General features: G+C 45.2%; 1 protein-coding gene across 5 annotated transcripts in view; it reads left to right on the top strand.

The window, feature by feature from the left end:
- Positions 1 to 3,907: 3,907 nt before the first annotated feature.
- Positions 3,908 to 22,629, top strand: part of LOC126531573 (cyclin-dependent kinases regulatory subunit-like) — a 29,837-nt gene continuing 11,115 nt past the window's right edge. The window contains exons 1-3 of one of the 5 annotated variants that reach the window (XM_055071257.2): positions 3,908 to 4,012; positions 11,495 to 11,564; positions 19,991 to 20,118. In XM_055071257.2, the coding sequence (XP_054927232.1) occupies positions 11,506 to 11,564; positions 19,991 to 20,118 (187 nt within the window). In that variant the 5' untranslated portion in view covers positions 3,908 to 4,012; positions 11,495 to 11,505. Of the gene's footprint in view, positions 4,013 to 8,432; positions 8,556 to 11,036; positions 11,142 to 11,299; positions 11,373 to 11,494; positions 11,565 to 19,990; positions 20,119 to 22,629 lie in introns of those variants that run through there. The other 4 variants (XM_055071258.2, XM_050179138.3, XM_072288449.1 and 1 more) reach the window with 4 other exon arrangements.

Below are 22,629 nucleotides of genomic sequence, written 5' to 3'. Positions count from 1 at the left end.
ATTCGTCGCTCGTCACCCGGAAGGGCTGTGACCGACAAGCCAATAGCGCGAAGCCGGAACTGGATGTACTATACATCACTCGAATACTACCGATCGTCACACGGAACGAGCAAACGATTGAATTTTTATACGAGCAAGAATCTACTGCAAGACCTTCAGAAATATTTTATGCTGCTTTTTACAGTAAAATACATCAACTTAAATTAATAAAGCACGAGTCACGATAGTTTCGACGCGTATTTGCTGCCCTCATACCGGCAACACCGCGGAGACGTCGCTCAAGATCGTCGCACGCATGGGGTACGACTTGTAGGCGACGAGTGAACGCGACAGCCATCTCCATCGCATCGCTTGTCACTGTCGCGCGCAAGATCGCTTGCATGGGGTTTATACTTTACACCTTCTACCGCACTATAGCGCGCCAGGTGTTGCGTGAGGAGAGAGGGCATCGCTGCGGCCACATCACCCTCGCTCTCAGTAGCCTGTGCCTGTGTTATCCGCGCGTTCCTTGTCCCCGCAAGCTCTCGCCTGCGTTTTCACTGTGCCTGTGCAAGGCCAAATGAAAACGCGCCAAGCGTCTCAACGCGCTCGTTTGCCAGCGAGGAGTTCATAACTCGAAGGACCGCTGTTGCGGCTAGGATGGCGTTCAGGGCATGGAATTCACCAAGCCCATCGACTACGATGTCAAGTTGTAGAAAATGAAAACAAAAAAGGCTTATTTAGCTTAGTTACACGGCTCCAGTGCGGAAGTCCACTCCATGCAGGTGCAACTTAACGTCTCAGTTGACATCAGGACCCTCTGTCCTCACTTTCGAAAAGTATCTGCTTTTAATCCCCTCGTCTTCCCTAGGCGAGTCGACTAGGGAATCTGAAGACTGTCCAGCAGCAAATCACCATCGTCGACTCCATTGCGATACCGCGCAGTAATTCCGCCTCGAAGAAACTGGTTTGGAATTTGTGGCAAAAAGAAATCATCCGACGACACCTGCCTTTTTATGTGGCGACTTGACTCGTCTAATTAGTTGCGCGGATTTTAAAAACTGCGCAGTGCTTAAGCCCTTTAAGGACTTTAATGCGCGTTTATTGTTTCAAGCGCACGAAATTTTTTTAAAAGGCAATAGTTGTCTTAGCGCACCGTCGATTACTCTGACCAGAAAATAAATCGCATATCTTAGAGGTTCTTAGAATGCATTAGCTATCAGAATGTACCAGTGGCATATTGACAAGCAAAGTTTCTTTATTTACTTCTTTCTTGACCTTTTCTAATAATTTTATTCCATTTTATACACGCATTCCACACCACGCTTATTTTCATTATAGATAACTTTACGGTTGCTTTTGTTGTCTTTTTGGTGTTCAGTGGTTTACATGCCTTGTCTGTTATTTTCCTTGCGTGTTTTGTTTTCGTTGGTTTTGTTTTCTTGCTGTGTTATTATTATTATATTTTTGCTTTTAGTTTAGAATATAGTTTCCAGCGTGCCAGCATGATAGTTGCAACTTGCGTTAGTTGCCGGCCGGCCGTGGCTCTTGCTTGTTTTGGTGATTTATAAACTCACAGCCTTGCCAAACTCACAGTTTTTTTGGGGGAGGTTGGCTATTCTTTATTTTTTGTTTGCTTCCCGACTGCTTTCTTGTATATTAAAGCGTTAGCATTAAGAGCGCCAAAGTGAAAAAAAGAGTGTGTCTGTGTGAAGTGTGGGTAACCGGTCACGTGGTAGAGGCAGAGAAGGGACGGGAGAGCATAGAAGAGCGTGTATGTGCATGTATACACACACATGTACACGAATATATATATATATATATATATATATATATATATATATATATATATATATATATATATTGCGACGGACGGTGATCTGCTTCGGACCACCGTCAGTTGCAAATCGCTTTTCCAAGAGGTGGGACGGTGTGTCGAGTTAGCTCCTGAACATAATATTACAATGCGGTGAACGCGGTTTCAATCATGGACTCGAGGCCTCAAAGAGTTATGAAGTTGGGTTAAAAGACATGCATGCCGAGCAAACGTGTCATGTGATGTTCGTGGCATTTCAGGTTTGTCCGAAATTTTGAGTAACTGCGTCAGCAATACTTTTGGGATTATCGGAGCTATACTGCGCAGATGTTTAGGGATGGCATGCTACAGACGTATTGATGGCGTGTTTCGGCTCCGGAAACGGCCAACGACCTCAATGTGCACAAACGGTGAGAGAGCCCTGATGTGGTATTTTACTAAGCAATAGGTATCGCCGTTGTGCCTGAATCGTGTTAACTCCTTAGTCGGTGTACTAATCATACAGAGCACGCAAGACAGCTACTTTTGGGCAGAAGGCGCCTGGCAGCTGGGTTCTCGCTACGCTGGCGGGATTATATAGGAACGCCACCGGTGGCGCTGCAGGCGTCGCATCCCGATTGGGCATGAGGCGGTAGCGACGGGAAAGCGTCGGTCTTGGCTTGACTTTTAAAGCTGGCTTGACTATTTTTATTTTTATTTTCTCTCCTTATCTGTTCTTCCCTTGTCCCCTTCCCCAAGTGTAGGGTAGCCAACCGGGCACGCACTTGGATAACCTTTCCCTCTTAGTTTATCTCCCTCTCTCTTGACTTTTACCATTCCGAATGCTAATTACACACAGGAACTCAGCAGGAACACTGGTGTGTTTGCAGGGGTGGTCGTCATACAGCCGTCTTCACGTGTTGCCATGCGCGAGGCCGACCCTATGTAAAGAGCGGGCGTCGCAGCAAAGTTGACTCATCCCGGAGACAGTGTGTGCGGCATATGACCGAAACAATACAAATCACAGAACGACCCCTACAGATTCCAAATGAAGGTGTCTTCAGCAATACCATCGATAGCTATACAGTGGTTTAATGCTAGTCGCGTTAACGTCATCATTCATCGTGAAATAGGTTCTGAGATGAGTCGAGATGTTCCTGTGTTTTTGCCGTAGGAAGTACTGATATCGGACGGTCGGAGGAAGGAACAACCGATCTTCTGATTTAGGAATAATTATTGCATGTTTCCAATGCAATTGACTTTCCAGGCAAGAAATTTCTCATGTTGAGCTAAGTGGACGCTATCGGAACATTCCGAAACCGGCAGATTATGGAAGGCCAGATTATGGCAACGATCATTTTCCTTCTGTTGCCGCGTTTTTTTTTTTTTAACTTCTTGCAGACAAGCGTTTGCACCGAGTTGTTCCGAGTGCTATCGCTTCCCCGCCACACTTCCGCGTCCACGTGCGCGAAAGGGCGCGAAATGTGGAATCGCGGAAGTCGGTGGCATTCGGAATTAGTGTCAGGCTAACCAGTGGCGTATTACTTCCAGTTCATCTATAGCTACGCTGAAGCACGGATGTTGCCTTCGGTCCGCAGCGCGGCGCGTTGCGGCCAAAGTATACGTGGCCACTTTGTTTCTTTTCCATTCCTTGTGCCATGCTGCGTTTCTGTCGCTCGACATGCGGACCACGTTTGACGAGTTCATCTCCCACGGCTCGTGCGATGGTGAGTACTATACTCTGTCATGGTGAGTACATGGTGTACCTAGTTGTCCTACACGATGCACACGATGTGAATTAACGTGCACCATGCAACCTCGAGATTGACTGAGCAGTGTACCACATGAGCCTGCATGTTACCTGGAATTGTTTTAGTCCGCTCGTCAAAGAGTCAGGAACTCTCAATACGAGCCTTTATCAAACGGCCATAATACAGCTACCGAACGGTAAGTAGGTACCTAGAGTACCTACTTTCTGGTTATATTTATTTATTTATACATTTATATCCCTAATTTGAAAAGCTGTCTTTTTTTAGTTTCAGGTACGCACCCTTAAGGCCTCCGCTTTTAGCGCACTCCAGCAACGTCCCTGCGCTCAGCAGTGTCCCAGACGAATGACGTTCATCGCCTGTCGTCCGCGGCTGACCGCATATGCACTTCTCTTCGAGCCACACAGCTACTGGTTTCCTGGCCAATGAAGAACCCTGCACGACCCGCCCTGCAGTACGGCGACTGCGCGTAGGTAAATCTGAATTCTTCCGACCCCTGCTGCGACGGTGTGCTGACGGCTAAAGTCTTTTTTTTTTTTTTTTTTTTTGTCGTTTCAATCTGCAACCCTTGTCTTGACATCCGCCGCCACTCAAGATTTCTTCCGCCTGCGCAGTAGCCCATGACGTCCAGTGCTCGCCGCAGTGCGTCGAGCCTTGCTCACGAGACAGTTCGTCACATTGCTACGCCCGCTGACGTTGAGCTGCAGGAAAAGTCCCTCACTGCCTGCTCCGTGCTGCTTCGATGACGCTGCAGAACTACGGAGTCTTGACGCGTACACCGATCACGCCATCCCTGTGCGAGTTCTTACCGTTCGGTAGCTGTATTATGGCCGTTTGATAAAGGCTCGTATTGAGGGTTCCTGACTCTTTGACGAGCGGACTAAAACAATTCCAGGTAACATGCTGGCTCATGTGGTACACTGCTCAGTCAATCTCGAGGTTGCATGGTGCACGTTAATTCACATCGTGTGCTCTCGTAATGTTACGCTGATGCAGGTTCGCATTGTGAAGCTGCGCGCGCGCGTACGTGTTCGTATGAGCGTGCGTGTGTGTGTTGCGTGTATGTTTTCTAGTTATTGTACGCGCGTGCGACTTCGATCACTTCATCTGGTTGTTGGCATATTTTTAGCTGGGTGCGTTCTCACTTCCATGGAAATCTTGGTGGCTGGCCTCGTCTCATTTGAGTTCTTCAGAAAGCTCGTTGATGTTCCGCAGTGATGGTCGCCAATCTTTTCCAAAATCCTTCCAACTTTGGCTCTGGGCGTTCCCCTTAATTGAAGGGCGTCCAGTGGTATTTTTGTCTGTGGCCCTTGCCTCGTCAACTTTTCTAATCCAAGGGGTCTCTGTTGGCATATTTTCTTTGTCCCTATCTTCCTTGTTTATGAAGTTATTCATCATGGCTAATGCGAAACATTGGCTTATACCGTTACAAAACATATGGTGTCAAAGGCAATAAAACATTTACGTCAGCTTGTGAGCATCATGCTTATCCTTTGACATATAGTGCTGGCATGGCACCAAGCTTATTTTTTAAAACCTGCCTAGTCATTATTCATGTTAACGGTAAAGCTGCGTACCACTACACAGCCAAGCAAAGCAGATCCTGAGCCGCCCTTCAGCAAGATTGGACATTGATCGGACGCCACCACCGCACGTGTCTGCGATGTTATGTCTGGATCGCTGTTTCATCACCGTTACTTTTGTACTTCACTGTTCACTGCCCTGTAAATTTATCTGCTTGCATCCACTTGTACTTTTCTATGACATGTACTCGATGTACAATGTTCACTGGAACTTAAGAAAATGACGGTGTGCTTTTTCTTTAGAAATATTTCCCCTGTGTGGAGAACGTTGTACAGTTGTAAACATTTTTTTTTTTTAGTGCATATTCTTGTCAACTCGGCGTTCACTGGAGTTATATGCGAACTGAAATAAAATTTTGGACATAGTTCCAGAGTCGACAATGCAGCTTCTGAAAAGCCCTGCATTTGAAATGCCTCCAAGGATTTAGCTTACTTGCAGCATGTTGACAGCCTTCGATGCTGTGGTGTGGGACCGTATCCGTTAATCACCCACGGTCCTGTCCAGCGAAGGTTAGGCCTGGCGCTGTCGAGTTGCCGCACCCGCTACTGGCGAACCTGAACTTAAATGTAATCAGTTATGTCGGTGGAAGCTGCTCTTATAGTTCAGTTCGGACCTTGGCGATTTGAATCAAGTCGTCTTTACTTTGTACCGCGCATACACACTAAGTGGCAAGCAGCGAAACAGCGCTGTGCCAACGTATGTAAGTCATCGTTCCCAAAGACTGCCAGTCGCATTCGCTGCGTAGAATGGTGGGTCCGTACGTGCTGTTATGCCTACACGTTTAATTCCAGAGATGCACGTTTACGTCTACATCAAAGGGGAAACAAGAGACTGTGCATTTGGTACAACAGCATAAACTACCTCGCTCAATTACCAGCGCGCTGGCATCCACGTTTTCGCGAGGGAATTGCATGGCCTGTAAGTGAGCGCTTATGTTGTGGGGATGCGTGACTCTCACGCCTCCCCAGAGATCTAGTTTTCCCGCATAGCTCGTCTCCTGCAGGGCGGCTTCGCCCGCGGCGGTCGGAGTGGTTGAGGCGCAGTGCGGGAGATGGCGCGAGTGTCGCGCTGCTGCGGGGTTACTTGGGCGCCGAAAGGGAAGGCGCTTGGTCTGTTTGGGTTCGGGAAGCAAGCGGGACGGACGTGCCGTACCGCTCCGACCCATGCTTCTGCGAGACCATCTCGCGTGGCCGCCTTGGACACCGTTGGCGTGACTGTACACGCGAACGACCAGGCGTTGGGATCCAGCATGAGGCGAACATATTCGCTCGCAATGCGGTCGCGGTAAGTCGGACTTCTAGATTTGTCGCGCGCCCATCGGCATGTTTTGGGGATAGCAACTCGGCTAGCAGGCGTTGATCTATGAAAGGTGCAATAAATGCCCTTGTGATTGTTTGCACTACTGTGTTGTCGTTCCTTTGTCCCAAGAGTACGGAGGAGAACCCCGTATCTCCCACAATGTCGAGCAGTTTCCTTTTCTAATACTTTACATATATCTATATATGGCACGCGCAAACCAAGTGTGACGAAGTAAAACAAAAGCGGTAATCGGAATAACAGCCCGTAATGTGTCTGGATCACAGTTGACGTTGTTTAAACTTTTGACTAATGTTGCCTGCAGGCAACGCACCGGTAAAATGTTCTTTTCTTTTAAGAGTTTCAGTTTTGAGTACGAAGTTACTGGCTATGTCTTAGGCCAACACTGAATGAGGCAGCAAGCGTCATTTGTTGGTTTAGACAGGAACGCTGAACGCGGCAGAAGTTTGACCCGCGACTCGCTGCATGTCTTTCGAGCAAGAGGTCAGAGGGGACCTGCTGACGCGAGATATCCAGCTGCATTGGTGTCGCACATGGGATGTAAAGCGAATGAAATGTACGCCTTTGGTTCACATATGACGAGAGCTGTCTATAGAAATACAAAACTAAACCTCGGGTGGCTTCAGGTGAAGTCCATTTCCAATTTCCTGTCTGGGTGTTTTCCCCATATGCTGACAAAATTTCCGCGAAATATTTTATTTTTGCTGTTTATGGATATTGATTCCTTTTGCACCTGTAGGTAGAACATGAACATTTTGGGGGGTATTTAAACATTTCGTTCTTAAAGGGGTTAAGTGGCTCGGCCACTCATATTGACTCGTTTCTGTGTGCAACAACGTGACTCATACGCGCAGATATGAATATGTTTTGCTACGTTTTGACGTGATTTTATATCTGCGATGCGCCATTTTCACATTTGAAGCTAAAAATTAACCATATGTGGCTGCAGATGACTAACACATCGCTTTGGTAACTCCGACGCGGAAGGCGGCGCTCTGAGTCTTCTCGGATGTGCGAAATATCTCAAGAATGTGTAGAAGCAGTACAAAAACTGAGGTGCGGGGACGGAAATCGCCGACAACAAACTCCACGGCAGCCGCGTCGGCAGACCGAACTCGGCACGTCTACAACGGCCGCACAGTTGACACAACAACGCGCTTAAGGCTTGCTCATCCAGCATTCGCGGTGAGTGCGACGTGGCTTCCAGGTACGACATGTTGCCCCGAAGAAGGCATTATTAATTAATGGCAATCCACAAAATGCACTGCCGACGCAAACTCAACACGGGCATTGGTACATAAATCAACCGGCGAAAGCCCCGGCACCCTTCCAAAACGTTTCCAGCGAGGTGCGGCAGAGAGCAGCACAGGAAAACGAAAAAAAAAAAAAAAAAGTAAAGGCGTATTGCGAGCCCTGCAGCTTTGCTGAGGTCATTCTTAATGGGAATACTACTCGTTCATGACCATTTGAAACATCGCAGTCTGCGTTTAAGCTGGTTCGAGTGTTTCATCGCGAAATTTTCATGTAACGTATCTTCCGGTGTATTAGACGCGCGCGCCTCCGACCTACCGTTGGCCGATCTAAAATGGGTGCGTCTTATACAGCATATTTTTCTTGCGTGGGAAGTGTTATAAAAATGTGCGACTTGCGCATCTGAAAGTACGGTACTTGGAAATATGACAAGACATTCAAACCAGCTCAGTAGTCACCGCGAAACGCGATTGCGCACGTTCATCGCGAAATGTCTTGCTCGCCCATTTCTAAGGCAATAAACTTCCGTCTCTCTTTCAAAAAAGAAAATAGAAAAAGGTACACTAACAGTCACCTATAGTACGCGTGACCTTCAATCACAAAGGCACCTATATATATGTCAGGATGACCGCGCGATGCGCGGCGAGCCTTCGGTTACGACACACGTTGCCACGGTCACTCCGCTGTTGAAACGAAATTCGATTTCTTTCAGAATGCTGCCATGCACGGAGTCCTCGCGCGGCGGAACGAGGACGAGAAAGGACCGTCGCATTAAGGAATGATCGGGAGAGGAACTGTGCCGCCTCTTCTTTGAAGGAGTTTGAGCTCAAAAAGCAGCGTTGGCTGACGCCGAGACGCAGGTGACACTCATCCAAACCAACAAAACTCTCTAAAGCAGTGAAACGGAACACTGCGGCATTGTGCACGTGCTGAGAGTATGCCAGGACAGTTTCATGAGGCCGACTTTCCAGCTGCTGAGAAAATCTCACTTGCCTCCATGCTTGTGACAAAGCTCGGGCCTAGCGCCAATGAGCTTGCTATCAGTTGATAGAAATAGGTCATTTTCGAAAATATTTGCGTCTGTATGCATCTCTTTTCATTCGTAATTTAAAATGTTCGACATGATTTGCAATGTGCTTTAGATTTGTGCACGGGCCGCAATTCAGAGCCCGCGCCTGGCCCGGGCCCTACACTACCACAGGCGTCCCGGTCTGGCCCGACGCTAAAGAAGCCCGGCTCGGCCTTAGGCCGAGTTAAGGGCCGGCCCGGGCCCGACCCGACTTGCAATAAGGCGACGCCTACACAAAAAGAAACAATATCAGGAAAATCGGTTTATTTAAATGACCTTATAATGTTGAACTCTTGCATTCCATATGGCAAAATCGTGAATATATACAGATGCAGCGTGCGCACAGAATTGTTATTCTAAGCTATTGTGCAAAAACAAGTTGTCCATTGATGAAGGGTTAAGGCAAGTGCGGCACTCCTGCATTATGAATCCGGCAGCGCTGAAGTGTCGTTCATTGCTTGAACTGGTGGCCGGAATGGCTATTAGCCTCTTAGCAAGAAGAGCAAGTTTCGGGTACGTGGCTTCCTTGCTTTTCCAAAACTGCACTAGTTCAGATTCCGAGCACGGTGTCGATTCTGCGGCCAAGTAACCGGTCAGCTCTTGTTCAGCAGTCTGGTTGCTGGCTGCGTCGCTCCACTCGCTGAAGAAGTCCATGCATGTCTTCTTTGCGGGAGGTTGTTCTTGCAGAGTGCACGAGTACTCCCCTGGTATCGACGCGAGAAGCTCTCTTACGCGATCGTGGCGTAAGAGAGCATAGCGTATGTTAGTGTTTGTACTTTCCTCCCGTCCCTGTAGATTCCATTTTTGATGAATAAATACATTGCACTTCGTGCTGTACCTACATGCGAGACGACAAGCATACTTTCGCATAAGGTACGCAGTCGAGATCGGGGAGCCCGACCGCTCTGTCCGAGACATAGAAAGCCTGGCCTGGGCCCGGACCAAGCCCGAGTAAGAGAATCTTCAAATGGCCTTCAAACGGCCCCCGCCATTGTTGCTCGCAACTAGCATGGCCGGACTGGAGGAGCGGCGGCGGCGCGCGCTTTCCGCTCCTGGCGCCTCGCTCCGACCGGGAAGACGAACAAGAGAAGGAAAGCGCTTCCGGGTGCGCGTCTTCGGAGCTTTGTGAAGCCTCGTCCTGAGAATGCCACAAAACACCCGATCGTCCCTTTTTTTAGGTGCAGACAGCGGCGAGTTGAAAAAGTTCACCCGTTTCTAAGGTGCTGCTGAAAGAAAACAGCGACCTTTCTAGCATGGGCAGTGACGACGTGTGCTTCCTGTCGACTTCGGTCAACGACCAGTCTTCAAGCTATACTGCCCATTGGAAAAGCCCCCTATACGCCGCCGCTTAGCTAATTTGTATGTGTGGCAAAGGCGACCCCGCGTGCGCCGTACAGAGACTTATCTTCGCTTCCCAAACGCTTCCCTTCTCAGCCTTTTTAATGGGAGGCGCCTGCAAGCGGCGGCTTTTCCAAAGCGTTGGTACTTGGTAGAACCGAAAACGCATTCCGAGCCTCCGCTAGCTTTCATTTGCCTTTTGTTAGCGTTTGTACTTTTCTCCCGTCCCTGCAAATTCCATTTTTGATGAATAAGTACATTGCACTTCCTGCTGTACCTACATACATGCGAGCATAATTAGGTACGCAGTCGAGATCGGGGAGCCCGACCGGTCCGTTCGAGACATAGAAAGCCTTGCCCGGGACCGGCCCAAGCCCGAGTAAGAGAATCTCCAAATGGCCCGAGCCCGGCCCGTCCGGGCTTTCGGGCCGGCCCGAGCCCGTGCACAGCTCTAATGTGCTTTACCATTTTTTTTTTTTCGAAGATATTCGCTGCGCCATTTTACTAACCCTCCCTTCAGTTTTCTATTTTTAATAATGTAAACAATGCTCGATCCTTACTATTCAAACTGGATTAAGTTGTTTTTAGTTTTTGACATGCTTACTAGTCGGGTGACAGCACCGGGCGACATGGTGTCAGCCAGTCTTGACATAAAACAAAGTTCTGTGCATGGAGGTTTCCTTTCTCCATGGTTCTGTGTCACTCAAGGAATATTGCAAAGGCACTCAGGGAAAACCTGAAAAACTCGGGGAATTTGAAAATGTCGACTGGGTAGACGCCCTGATACTGCTAATATGGGTGTCTTTCCTCTTTCCGAACGGAAAAAAGAGTACTTCAAAACATGGTTCAATGATTCTAGGCAGTTCTAGGGAACATCGTCGCATCACCTCGAGCAGAATCTGCCTCGTCCCAAGTTGGCCACGCTGTTTTTTCTATAAGTCAAAACTAGTCAAAACGAGCCAAAGTTTAGTCGAAGCCGTACGGAGCAATTCAAAAAGCGGCACTCATTTGAATTGTGCGTTTCTTCTGGAAAGCAACGGTAACACACTCTCTGCTTGACGTCCGATTTATTTTAAATGTTACCCATCGTGATTGAATAGTTCAGGGGAGGACTCAGTATTTTACGTGCCGAAATTTGAGTTCGTGCGCCTCTAATCGGTGAAAGGCGATTTGTAGTCGTCCAGTGGGCGCCAACCACACATAAGGCATACTTAATGTGCACCTTTTCTTCTACGTTTTTTTTATTCTTTCTTGATGCAAGGTGCTGCTAGTACGATAATTGTTTGCTGACCTCTATATTTTGGTTGAATATGGGGTCGAGTGGGGCTACCGTTGAGGCACTACTCCGGTGCTGAAATCCATTGACCCTGTACCAAATGTTGATTTGTCCAGGTCATCTTGGGATGCCAGAGACCGCAATCCATTACTCAGACAAATACTACGATAACAAGTACGAATACAGGTGAGAATGTTTATCGGGTGCACACTTCAGTTGCCACGTCAGTTAAGTGCGTCAGGCTTAAGCGAGGTCATAGTTCGGTAAATGAGGTTGCTAAACTTCAGCAATCTCGATTTTCCGCGAAAGTCATGTTTGATTCAAAAGTGCTCACAGCACCAATTTTTGTGTGCTAGCGGCAAAGCTAAATTATTCTTAAGCTGCCTTTATCCAGGTTGGGCATAAATGACGCCCCCTCTGCCGGCGAAAGTGTTGGTCGGCCGAGCCCGATTGGGATCGGACTGTTCGGTCGGGAATTGGCGCCTTTGAGCAAGCTTACTGAAGAGAGCCAATCGCGATAGCAAGAGATAAAAAAGTGCCCACATATATCAGCTTAGGTGCTATTTAGGGGCTGCTCATAAGAAAAACAATTGCCAGCCATGTCGCTTTGTCATGATTGCTTCAGTAGTATGTATCAATATATTGCCTATTTAGCCAGTGTGACATTTCGCTACAGTTGGGCTTTAAAGGAATATAAATCAAATATTAACTTGAATGTGCTAATCTGGTTTTGCAGTAGAGAATCAGTTACCAGTTACTAGAGCTGTTAGCAATAACCATGGCTTCGTGTCTTGGGGCAGTTGGTGGGAATGCATCTGACAAATTAATAGCACTTGCAGCAAGAACGTGGATCATTCCTCTGTGCGGGTTCGGTTGCCAGCTGTGTGCAGTAGCCATATGCCTATGGGGGCAGAATATAAATGTGCCACTCCACATATATTTGGGTGCCCATTAAAAAGCCTCAGTGGATGAAAATTAATCCTCTGCTATCTACGATGTAAGGCTCAGCGGCTGTGGCGTTCTGGTGCTGAGAAAGAGGCCAGGATTATGATTTTCAAGTGAGGCAGCCTCATTTCACTAGAGATAGAATGCAGAAACACTTATGGCACCAAACATTCAGTGCATAATAGAAAAACTGGATGTGGTCAGAATTCATCTGCTACAGCATCTCATAGTCCCTGTGATGCTTCGGGATGTTAAACACTCAGTTATCACGGGCCCTCCGCTATGTCATCACTGATAGCCCAGGTGTTGCTTTGATGTCTAAAGCCAGGTAAATCAACACAAAAGTTTTATTGGTACCATATGGCAGTGCAGAGAACAAGTATATTTGGTTGTCATATTTTGTTCTTTTTGTTCTGTATTGTCTACAACAGTCCTAAGATCAGTTGTGTTCATCAACATACAAATAGTGTGTGTTACCCTGAGGCTATTTGGAATGGTTGAGCACTTGCCACCACTCCCATGTAATACACAGATCTATTCCAAGATCTCCATTTGCCACCAGTCTGTTACCCACCTTTGACCTGCACATTTGTCGATATTATCACTTTGTCTAATTATCTGCCTCCCTCCACTGCTTCCCTTCCTTTGGCCACCAGACCTTTTCTCTAATAGACCACTGGTTATCTGTTTTTCACATTACAGGTCCTTCCTCTTAATCTAAACAAAAATACAATCTATTTGGGTTTATCCATACTGCTGTGTTTCTATGTCTCAACATTATGCCCCTAATTTCCCTTTCCATCACTCATCGTGTTGGGTTCCTTTTGAGCTTCTTTGTTGACCATCAAATTTCTGCCCCACGACTTTAGAGTGGCAGAATACAATGGTGGAATGGTGGTGTATGTTTCTTTTAAAGGGTCCCTGAAGCAGTTTGCACAAATTTTGTAGACTCATAGGGTAAGCTACAGTAAAACATTCTTGCCACAACTTAAGTGAATAGTCTCATAGTAAGAGCACTATAGACGATTACAAGTTACCCTCCTCCCTAGCTATGCTTTTTCTCCTCAACTCGTTTGCCTAGCGATCGGGGCTAAGCTCCGCCTTCATAGCTCTGTGTCATGATGCGACATCATGCCATCTACTTCCAATGGTCTTGGAGCAAGCATGCGAAGCCTCTCAAATCTCTCTCCTAGCGGCATGGCCATCAATTCCCAGTGAGAGCTATCTAAGCAGTGTTTACAGTTCACGTTTGCGTCTCTGCTTATCCGGTAAAATGCCCAGTCCACTTGCGCTTGCCTTTACCCGAATGTCAGACACGCTAAAACTTCGTAGTAATCCTCTGACATAAAGTGATGGCCGCAGACACATAGATCCTGGCGCTGACTGGATACCGACAGCCCAATGAACTGCAGCCACTCTGCTCGCATGTCGCCTTGCAGAGGGCCACAATGTCGCAGTTTGACATGTCACCGATCGCTAGATTTGCAGCCCACAACGTAATAAGGCCGATTCATGTTGCTCGCAAAAAGAAAGCTTGAGATCAACACTGGCCATGCAGCTCATGTCAACACAGAGAACGTTGTAACACAAGCAGACATTTGCTGTGTGCCAGGAGTGCTTGGGTGTAGGGATAAATTGTCGTTGTGTATTCTGTTTCTGTTACAGCAACACATCCACCAAGATTCCAACTACAGTGAACTCTCACTTGAGTGAACTTCAAGGAACCGAAGGAAATAGTTCACTTAACTGAAAGTTCACTAAACTGAATATTCACTAGACCAACATAAGACATGGCATACAGAGTCAAAAGTTTGACGTGCAATTCATGGAGCAAAAGACATGGCATCCATAGTGTTAGAAATGTGTGAAATGGAATTTGTACATATCAACAAGTACAAGGTTCATAACAGTTATACTGCTGCCTTTCTCACTTAGAAAAAAAATCTAATCTTCTACTGCACTTGTACTTTTAAAGCACAGGAAGTAACAAAACTGTCCAAAGAGTCAATCTTTTTGTACACTTCTTCTAGCACGGCTTGCTGTTGAGACACAGTCTCTCAACTTTCCAATGTACCCTACAACCTCAGCTAGAGTTATAGGGCTTCAAACTGGCTCGGCAGTTGCCTCTTCTTCGTCGCACGCTTCTTCTTCTTCAGAACGAACACTGGAAACAATCTCCAGATCCGTCTGTCCAGCACAGGTAATCAGTGCACTGTCACACTGTGCATAGTCTTCCAATGAAGTATTGCTATCGACCTCCAGCTGATGACAGATCTCTGTCCACATTGCGGAGTCTATCATCTCGTCGCGCTGTTCTCAGGCTTGCATTCATTGCTCAGGGGGAAAGACCAGATTTCTGCCAGCAGTTTCCCATCAAATGGTAGCTGAACCAGCTGCCGTCGGTACTCTACCTTCAAGTTTTGAATGATGCCCAGGTGGAGCGGTTGAAGCACAGCAGTGCAGTTAGGCAGGAGGTATTCGACACGCACATTGCTGAAATGGACATCAACAAGGTGGGCTGAGCAATTGCCCACTATCAGAAGAATGTTTCTCTTTGCCTTCTTAATTTCTTCGTTCAGGGTCAGGACCCATTCGCTAAATATATTCCTGGTCATCCGTGCCTTTTGGTTGCTTTTATAGGTACATGGCAGTGAAGGGAGACCTTTAAAACATCGTGGTTTCGTGTATTTCCCTATCATTAGCGGCTTGAGCTTGTGGGTGCCACTGGCATTGCAGCACAAGAGCACAGTAACTCTAACCTTTCACTGCTACCCGCCTTTGCAACTGTCGTCCTTGAAATTTGGAAGAGTCTGATAAAACATACCAGTCTCATCCGCGTTGTAAACGTCGTCACGTGTATGTATATCTGATAATGATATCGCGAAGTTTTTCATCCCTCCAGGTTCTCGTTGCCTCTTGGTCGGCATCCTTGCTTTCACTGCAAATCGTTTTCCACGCGATCCCATGCCTATTCCGAAATCGTGTAAGCCATCCACTGCTTGCTTCGAAGCCGCGAACGTCCAGAAGAAGAGCAAATTCCTTCGCTTTGCCCTGTATCATCGGGCCAGACATTGGAAGGTTTTGAGATCGTAGGTCATGAAGCCATACCTCAACGGCATCGTGCACTTCTTTGAAGTACCCCGTGCAGAGTCGTTTCCTGGCGGGATTCATGGAATTTTCTCGTTCAAGCTTTGATTTTTGTTTCACAATCGTTGACAATGTCGACGGTGCAATTCCTTTGCAACGTCCACTTGCCTTTGACCGTTGTCCAGGCGCTGAAGCATTTCCAGCTTGTGCGAGAGAGACAACCGCTTCCGTTTCGTCGCACTCATCTCGAAAGGGGGCACGCGAATTGCAGTTGTTACTTAAAACTGGAAGGCTGAATGGAGCCGATGAAAAACGCACCAAGTGGGTCGTTTGTTTGCACACGCGGAACCGACGAGACTGGAAAGAAAGAGACAACGATGCCTCGTTGCCATTCGTTTTCCGCACCGCTGCTTTGCCCTAGGGGCGCTGTAGCGCCAGTGATGTTACATTGCCGCTGGAGTGGCGGTTTGATTAGAGCGGGCATCAGTTGCGCCTGCAGTGCAGGGCGCAAAACTTCGTTGAACTGATTGTAAAGATAAGCCTTGGTCCTCTGAGCGAGTTCGTTAAACTGAAATATTCACTGTTCCAAATTTCATTCAAGTGAAACATTTTCGCATAGAATCTATAAGAAAACTGCTGGGGATTTTTAAAAAGCTTGTTATTCTGAAATATTCGATAAACCGACGTTCGTACAACTGACAGTTTACTGTATCACAAACAACACTTGTTCACCATAAAGTTTGAAAATTTTTCTATGACGCAACCATCTCTAGCCGATTGGACAGCTCGCCCAACTGACATCAGTTGGGCTAACTATGTCTTGTGTGAGAAGGTGGCTGAAAACTCAGGGGGTGGTGCCGCTGTTATCGGTAGCGACGCACCTTTTCAAAACCTTATAATAAATCACGTGCTTTATGCGAAATGCTTAAATGCATCACTCAATGATCAGAAGGACCTACCCTAATGACTCGGCATGTTTGTACAAAATTGTCAAAATCGTTTCGGGTCCCTTTAAAGGATAGGTGTACGTTGCCATGCTTGACTTAAGAGCGTATGCCAAAGACAGTTCAACCCATGCTTATTCTGTACATTTCTGCAAATTCTGCGGTTCTAGAAAAGAACCGAAAACTTAGCAGATTACAAGCTGTTTAAATAAGTTAACCTAGTATCTGCACAGGACGGGTTCAGAATGGCATTTGCTATGTATACATTGTTGTTTGGTGCCTGAAGTGCTACCGCAGCTAAAGACATAAGCTTCTAGGCAAAATCAGAAAAACTCTTACCACCTGAGACTGTTCTTAGACTGTTTCATGTAAAATATTTTGATAATGTGCTTTTAGCACTGCATTTTTGTCACAGTGTGCTGCATGCAGATTCAGGAAGTGCTTGTATAGTGGTACAGCATTTGTAAAAAAATTACCTGCTTTATGATTGAGGTGATATAAGAAAGAATGAAAACATTTTGTACCAGATTGCAGTTAGTAAAATGAAAAACCGACTTCTGCATGGAAAGAGATGTGGGTGATGCTGACATCCAACTTGTTCATTTCTTTCAGAACGATAGCCTATGTGTTTTTTGCAATGAAAATATGCAAAAATGTATTCATCGGCTGTTGTAAAATGCCTCTGCTCTTTCTTGCAGTGTGTTCAGTAAAGTGTAATTCAACAAGAACTAAACCTGTATTAAATCTTCAAAAGTAAAAGAAAACCATAGCCTCCTATATTTTTTCATGCCCACTCGGTGGTTCTGCCTAGCTCACATGCTCGTCACCAGAGCGCACTGCCTACCCAATCCTGGAGCAGATGACATGATGACACTGCTTGCTTGCGCGCTCGATGTGACACGTTTGGTGTTTGTATTGAATTTTGGACTATAAAATAAGCTCTCGAGTTAAATTGATGTTTGTATACGATGTGCATTCAAGGTAAGCAGCGCACAAGATGTGGACAAGCAGGAACTTCACTCAAAGGTGCCAAACTGTGACATGAAGTACAGTTAGAGTGTCTTTCTTGATTGCAATTTTATTTCAAGAACTTTGGCAATGTCATGTTTGTCTATCGCATTGCCCTCATTGTTGCAAAATTTGTAAATATTGGACAAGGAATATTTTTTGTACAAAACCTAGAGTGCATAAAGGATGAGAGACAAAGGAGACATATAACACTAGTTCTCTTTTCTTACGAGAATGTCATACCAACTAGCCCACCTCTCCCTCCTATTGCAAGTATAAAACTTTGTCAGCAACACTTGTAACAGGTTCTCATGATTTTTTTGGGTCGAAAACATCAAAACTTATAAACATATAACTTCTAATCCAAGGGTCTCGGTGCAGTCTCTGGCTTTGGGACCCTTGTCTGTATACCATTTTCTGTAACAAATTCTTATTAACGAACAATAAACTGAAACTGAAACTTTGTGCTTGCGGAGTATTGAGCATGAACCAGCGCTGCACGTGCGGCTGGTGTCCATAAATTCAACCGTCGGTCCGACACCCACGAGACTTGCGTTGCACTTATTGCCCATTTGCTCTTGCAGGAGCTACAGCGCAGCTGTCACAAGACAAATCTTTAATAACTTTCTTTGCATATTCTTTTTTTAATATTTGTGGAGAAAACATTCTTTCTAGTCAACAATCACACTGGCTTTATAAGGCTGCCTTACTGTATATTGTGCAGGCTTTTTTTATGGTTCACAGTTATTTTGCCACCTTTCCCATTGCCATGCGACAAAAACTGCAATCTGTAGATTTTTTAAGACAGTCTTTTTTGGCGACTTCACATGTGGGGTTTGGGTATTCATAGCTGGCTTCTTGGTCAAGAAACAGCCCTTTTGTCTCTCCAGAGCATTGTAGCGAGTCACAAATAGTATGATAATCTAGGTCTCGACGAGACAGGAAGTGGGGAGTTAGTTGCAGAGTAGGTTAAATTAACAGTACAGGCATAATTATCACCAGTATAGTCAAAATTACACAACACACTTCCCAAAATTGGTGCACCTGGCTTTTTAGTAAAAAGAAAAAGAATAAAAAAGCCATGTCAGCCAGTCAAATAAATAGAGCATCCAGAAAAAAATGGAATGTCTGCACAATGAGATGAAGAAAATAATGCAAAAATATGTAATTATGCAACATTCAATTTTCTCCAAGCCCTATTTGAGTACTTGTCTTATTTCACATTGACTTTGGTTACCCCACCCTTCTTATAAGCGATGCTAATTATATGCTAGATTCAGATCTCCAGGGTGCTCAGTGCAATGTACCCAAGTCTTCTGTTGCATAAAAGTTAGAATGCCAAGACATTGATTTTATGGTTGTCGATGAGAATGTGCGCATAACGAAAAATCTCGTGTCTTTAACATCCTTTGGGACTTTTCATTATAACTACTTTAAGGCGCCAATAAACAACGCACAGCACACAAGAGAAGACAACGGGACAGAGCACCTGTCCCGTTGTCTTCTCTTGTGTGCTGTGTGTTGTTTTTTGCTGCCTTAAAGTAGTTATAATGAATTGATACCAACTTGCCCAACAAGAAGTTCTCCTATTCCTTCAGGATGTGTTGCATCCATGGGTGCAGCTTGTGGTCAGTACAATTTCTTATGAAAGAATCGGCCACGGGTATTTTGAAGGAAAGCGGAAGGTTGTTGAGGACAAAGCACTGAATCAAGTTGGCCAGCACAAGATCATTCATTGTTTCTTTACAAAAGCTTTCACCATAGTCTACCTCGCCGATGATGCACTCCGAGGCATAGCTATGTTTATGGTGTTTGATGCGGCCTGGTATGAGGTGCAAACGTCCCACGTGGAGAGCCGAGGTGTGAATGGAGAAAGAGAGAGCGATAGATATCCTCTGCGGCACCATTGCGCAGGCATGAAAAAAACTGGGAGATAATGGCCAAGCCAGATAATTGCAGTACTAGCTTATGTTCAGATTGTGCGACTCCTTTTTAGCTCATGCATTGTTGTTGAAATGTACCATTTCAATACCTTCAATTATTTCCCATGTGATTCTATCACTTTCTGCTTTCTGTGTGGCAACAGTTTAAAAAAAAGATGCACTTTTTGAACATACCATGCTCTAGTACTGTAACTTAGCTGGTGGAATTTTATTTCTTGTTCTTTTTATATTTTGTACAGCTTAAGTTTGCCTTTATGGGTTCTGATTGTACCCGAACTACACATCAGCTATAATTTTGAAAGAGATGTGCCATTTGGAAAACTACACCATCCTCATCCTTTTCATTGCTTAACTCTATTCTTTACCATTCCTCAGACTTGCGCTGTGCCTTTAGTACCATTTACTGATTGCATAATGTGGCCTCTAAGCATTGGTTCTATGTGTGCCTCTCTTATCAAAAGTCACATCTGTGTTACTTGAAGCTTTGCATTATTACTGCACTGTTTCTTGCACATTTGATCTGATGCAAGCACAAGACCTGAAATGTGATTTACATTCTGTCTATGCACAGCGATGACCCATTGTTTTTATTTATTTTAGTTAGTTACCTAAAGTAGTAGGATTCCCATTTGAAAAATTTTAACACTTCTGTGTGTATTGCAATCCCCTTCCCCCCGACCTGTAGACATGTGATCCTGCCACCTGAGATGGCCCAGTCTGTGCCCAAGACTCACCTGATGACCGAGACTGAGTGGCGTAACCTGGGAGTGCAACAGTCCCTTGGCTGGGAGCACTACATGGTTCACTCGCCTGGTAGGTGGTCCTTTTTTGTTAGTCCACAATAATTGACAAGCACTAAGCCAAGCTTAACGTGGTAACCAGTGTGCCAACACATGTCACTTTTATTGAGAACGTTTTCTTAAGTGAGAAAATGACTTGAACCCCTGTGAAAATGCAGAACCAGCTCGTAATGACATCTCATGGCCTAATTACATATGGCCATTAATAGTCAGCAACTGGATCAAGAAAACAGATACTAAATAAATATAGATTAGAACATGAAATACAATTAACTGTGGACAATTTTGATTCTTTTACTAAAAAACTACTGATGCTACCTCTTTGTGCACCCACCATGGTGGCATAGTGGCTATGGCATTATGCTGCTAAGTGTGAGGGCACAGGATCAATTCACGGCCGCATTTCGATGTGGGTGAAATGCAAAAGCGCCCATGTCCCGTGCATTGGGTGCACATTAAAGAACCCCAGGTGGTAAAAATCAATGCAGAGTCCCCGACTGTGATGTGCCTCATAATTATATTGGGGTTCTGGCAGGTAAAACCCCAGGATTAAATTTTTTAGACCGCTTTACGCAGCTCTAGTGTTGCTATTTACAGTAGTGTGTCACCCTCGTTGTGTAGCCTTCTGACTGATGGCAGTAGTGCCCAGTGGAGCATGTTCTTCAAGACTGCTGGGGCAGTACAGGAAGCATATTAGAAGCACACTTCTATGCTACTACTAATGTTACACAAGAACATTGTAGTGCAGGCATGTGGGCAGAAATAATGGACACGCCCACTGTCCAAGCTAGAGCACCAGTTGAAACAGTGCACCAGATTTGGTGACTGAGGATTGCCAATTCTGCATTGTCCATTGTGAGTTATATGTCTCGATTGGTCAATACAGACCAAAAGTCCAAAACTCGTGGCCAACAGAGCTTTTGTCTACAGCCTGTGTGGGCCCATTAATTTGCCTTGCCTTGTGGTGGGGGGTGTCAGCGTGAGTAAGTTGGTAATCCATGCTGTTGCAACATCAGAGCAAACTGGTCATGAAGAAATAAATGTTCATGTGTGTACGTTTATTTGTGGCTAGTTTGTTGTAATGGCTACATCGTGGCCAGAGTCTGCCCTTTGCTGAGCATGTTACAGTTTGCCGCATGGGCAGCTATGTGCCATTCTTGCAGCCTGAAGGCTGCATGAGTTTGAAACTGTCGTTATAGACTAGCATTTGTAATTCATACAAGTACTGAATATTCTCTCCTAGCAAACAGTCCAGAGGTAAGTCTTGGAAGTAGGAGTACACGCATAAAAAATCTGCTTGTAGTAGTAACAAAGAAAGAAAAATGGGTAACTTACTTTTGAAAAGTGTGGCTTATCTCAAAACTAGAAGTCTCTTCAATTTATATGGTTGACAAGGCGGTGGTACTGTGTGGTAGTGTGGTAACTGCATGGTCCATACTAGGTGCACCTCCTGGTTTGGTCCAATAAGGAAAATATAAGAATAGGGGACCGAAACCTCAGCACATGTAAAGCACTTTATATAGGCTGGCATCGTGCTCACCGGTGCGGAAAAGCTCTAGAACAAGGCTTGGTGCACCTCATTTTGTTTTTGCTACCTGCAATACTACTACCATCAGTTGAAATGAAAGCATTTAGCAAAACGGTTTGCCCTATCAGAACTAGTTAAGGGTGGGTGAATATTCGAAGTTTCAAATATGAATCGAATATTACGCACCAACTATTCATATTCATATTCTAAAATGAACTGTTTGGTATTGTTGAATATCAAACTAACCAAATATTTCACAACAACCGACTGTTAAAGTCAGGTTGCTGTTCTACGTCTGCTAAACAGAGTATCGCAAACTTTCAGAAGTCAAACAAGGACATAAGTTTTTAAAGGAATGTAGGAACAAAATGGGTCGTGCAAGCTGCGTTTTCGGTTTCACGGCAGAAGCCTGCATTAAAACCTGTGATTTTTACTTGTACTCTGTACTTTAATGTTTCTTGCAGTCTAGCCATGTATCAACTTTGTATTTTTCGCTACTGTCAGTGATGTTTTTCTTGGAATGGGCCCTTTTACATGTGTATACGACATGCAAGTCTCTCAGCAGCCTTTCTTTTTCACAAATGTTGACCTTTTTTTTTAACCACTTAATTAGCATTTTGGAAAAGCTAGTCATACAGCAGAAGTTCATTCTTGAAAAGCCTGTTTGCAACCAGGCTGTAAAGATCTTGAGAGATTATTTGTGAAGTTAATTATTGACAATAGTACTAGTGTGGTACCTCAATTTACCAAAATAAAGATTCCTTCTATAAATATATGTCTGCATGTGACTGTTCAATATTTTATTCAATATTTGCTACTTGCTATGCACTTGTATTTGACTCGTATACAAAAAATTTTATATTTGCCCAGCTCTAATGGTTGCTGCTAAAGAGCTGCACATAAAATGCAGAGTATATTTTTTCTTGGGTCTGTAACTAAAATATATCAATTGCAAGGGCTGTCTGTGTCATCGTGATTTTTTTATTTTGTGTCTGT

This window comes from Dermacentor andersoni, chromosome 5 (assembly GCF_023375885.2).
Source record: "Dermacentor andersoni chromosome 5, qqDerAnde1_hic_scaffold, whole genome shotgun sequence".
NCBI classification, from domain to species: domain Eukaryota; kingdom Metazoa; phylum Arthropoda; class Arachnida; order Ixodida; family Ixodidae; genus Dermacentor; species Dermacentor andersoni.
The sequence above is the reverse complement of the archived record's forward strand: the minus strand, read 5'-3'. Positions and strand labels throughout refer to the sequence as shown.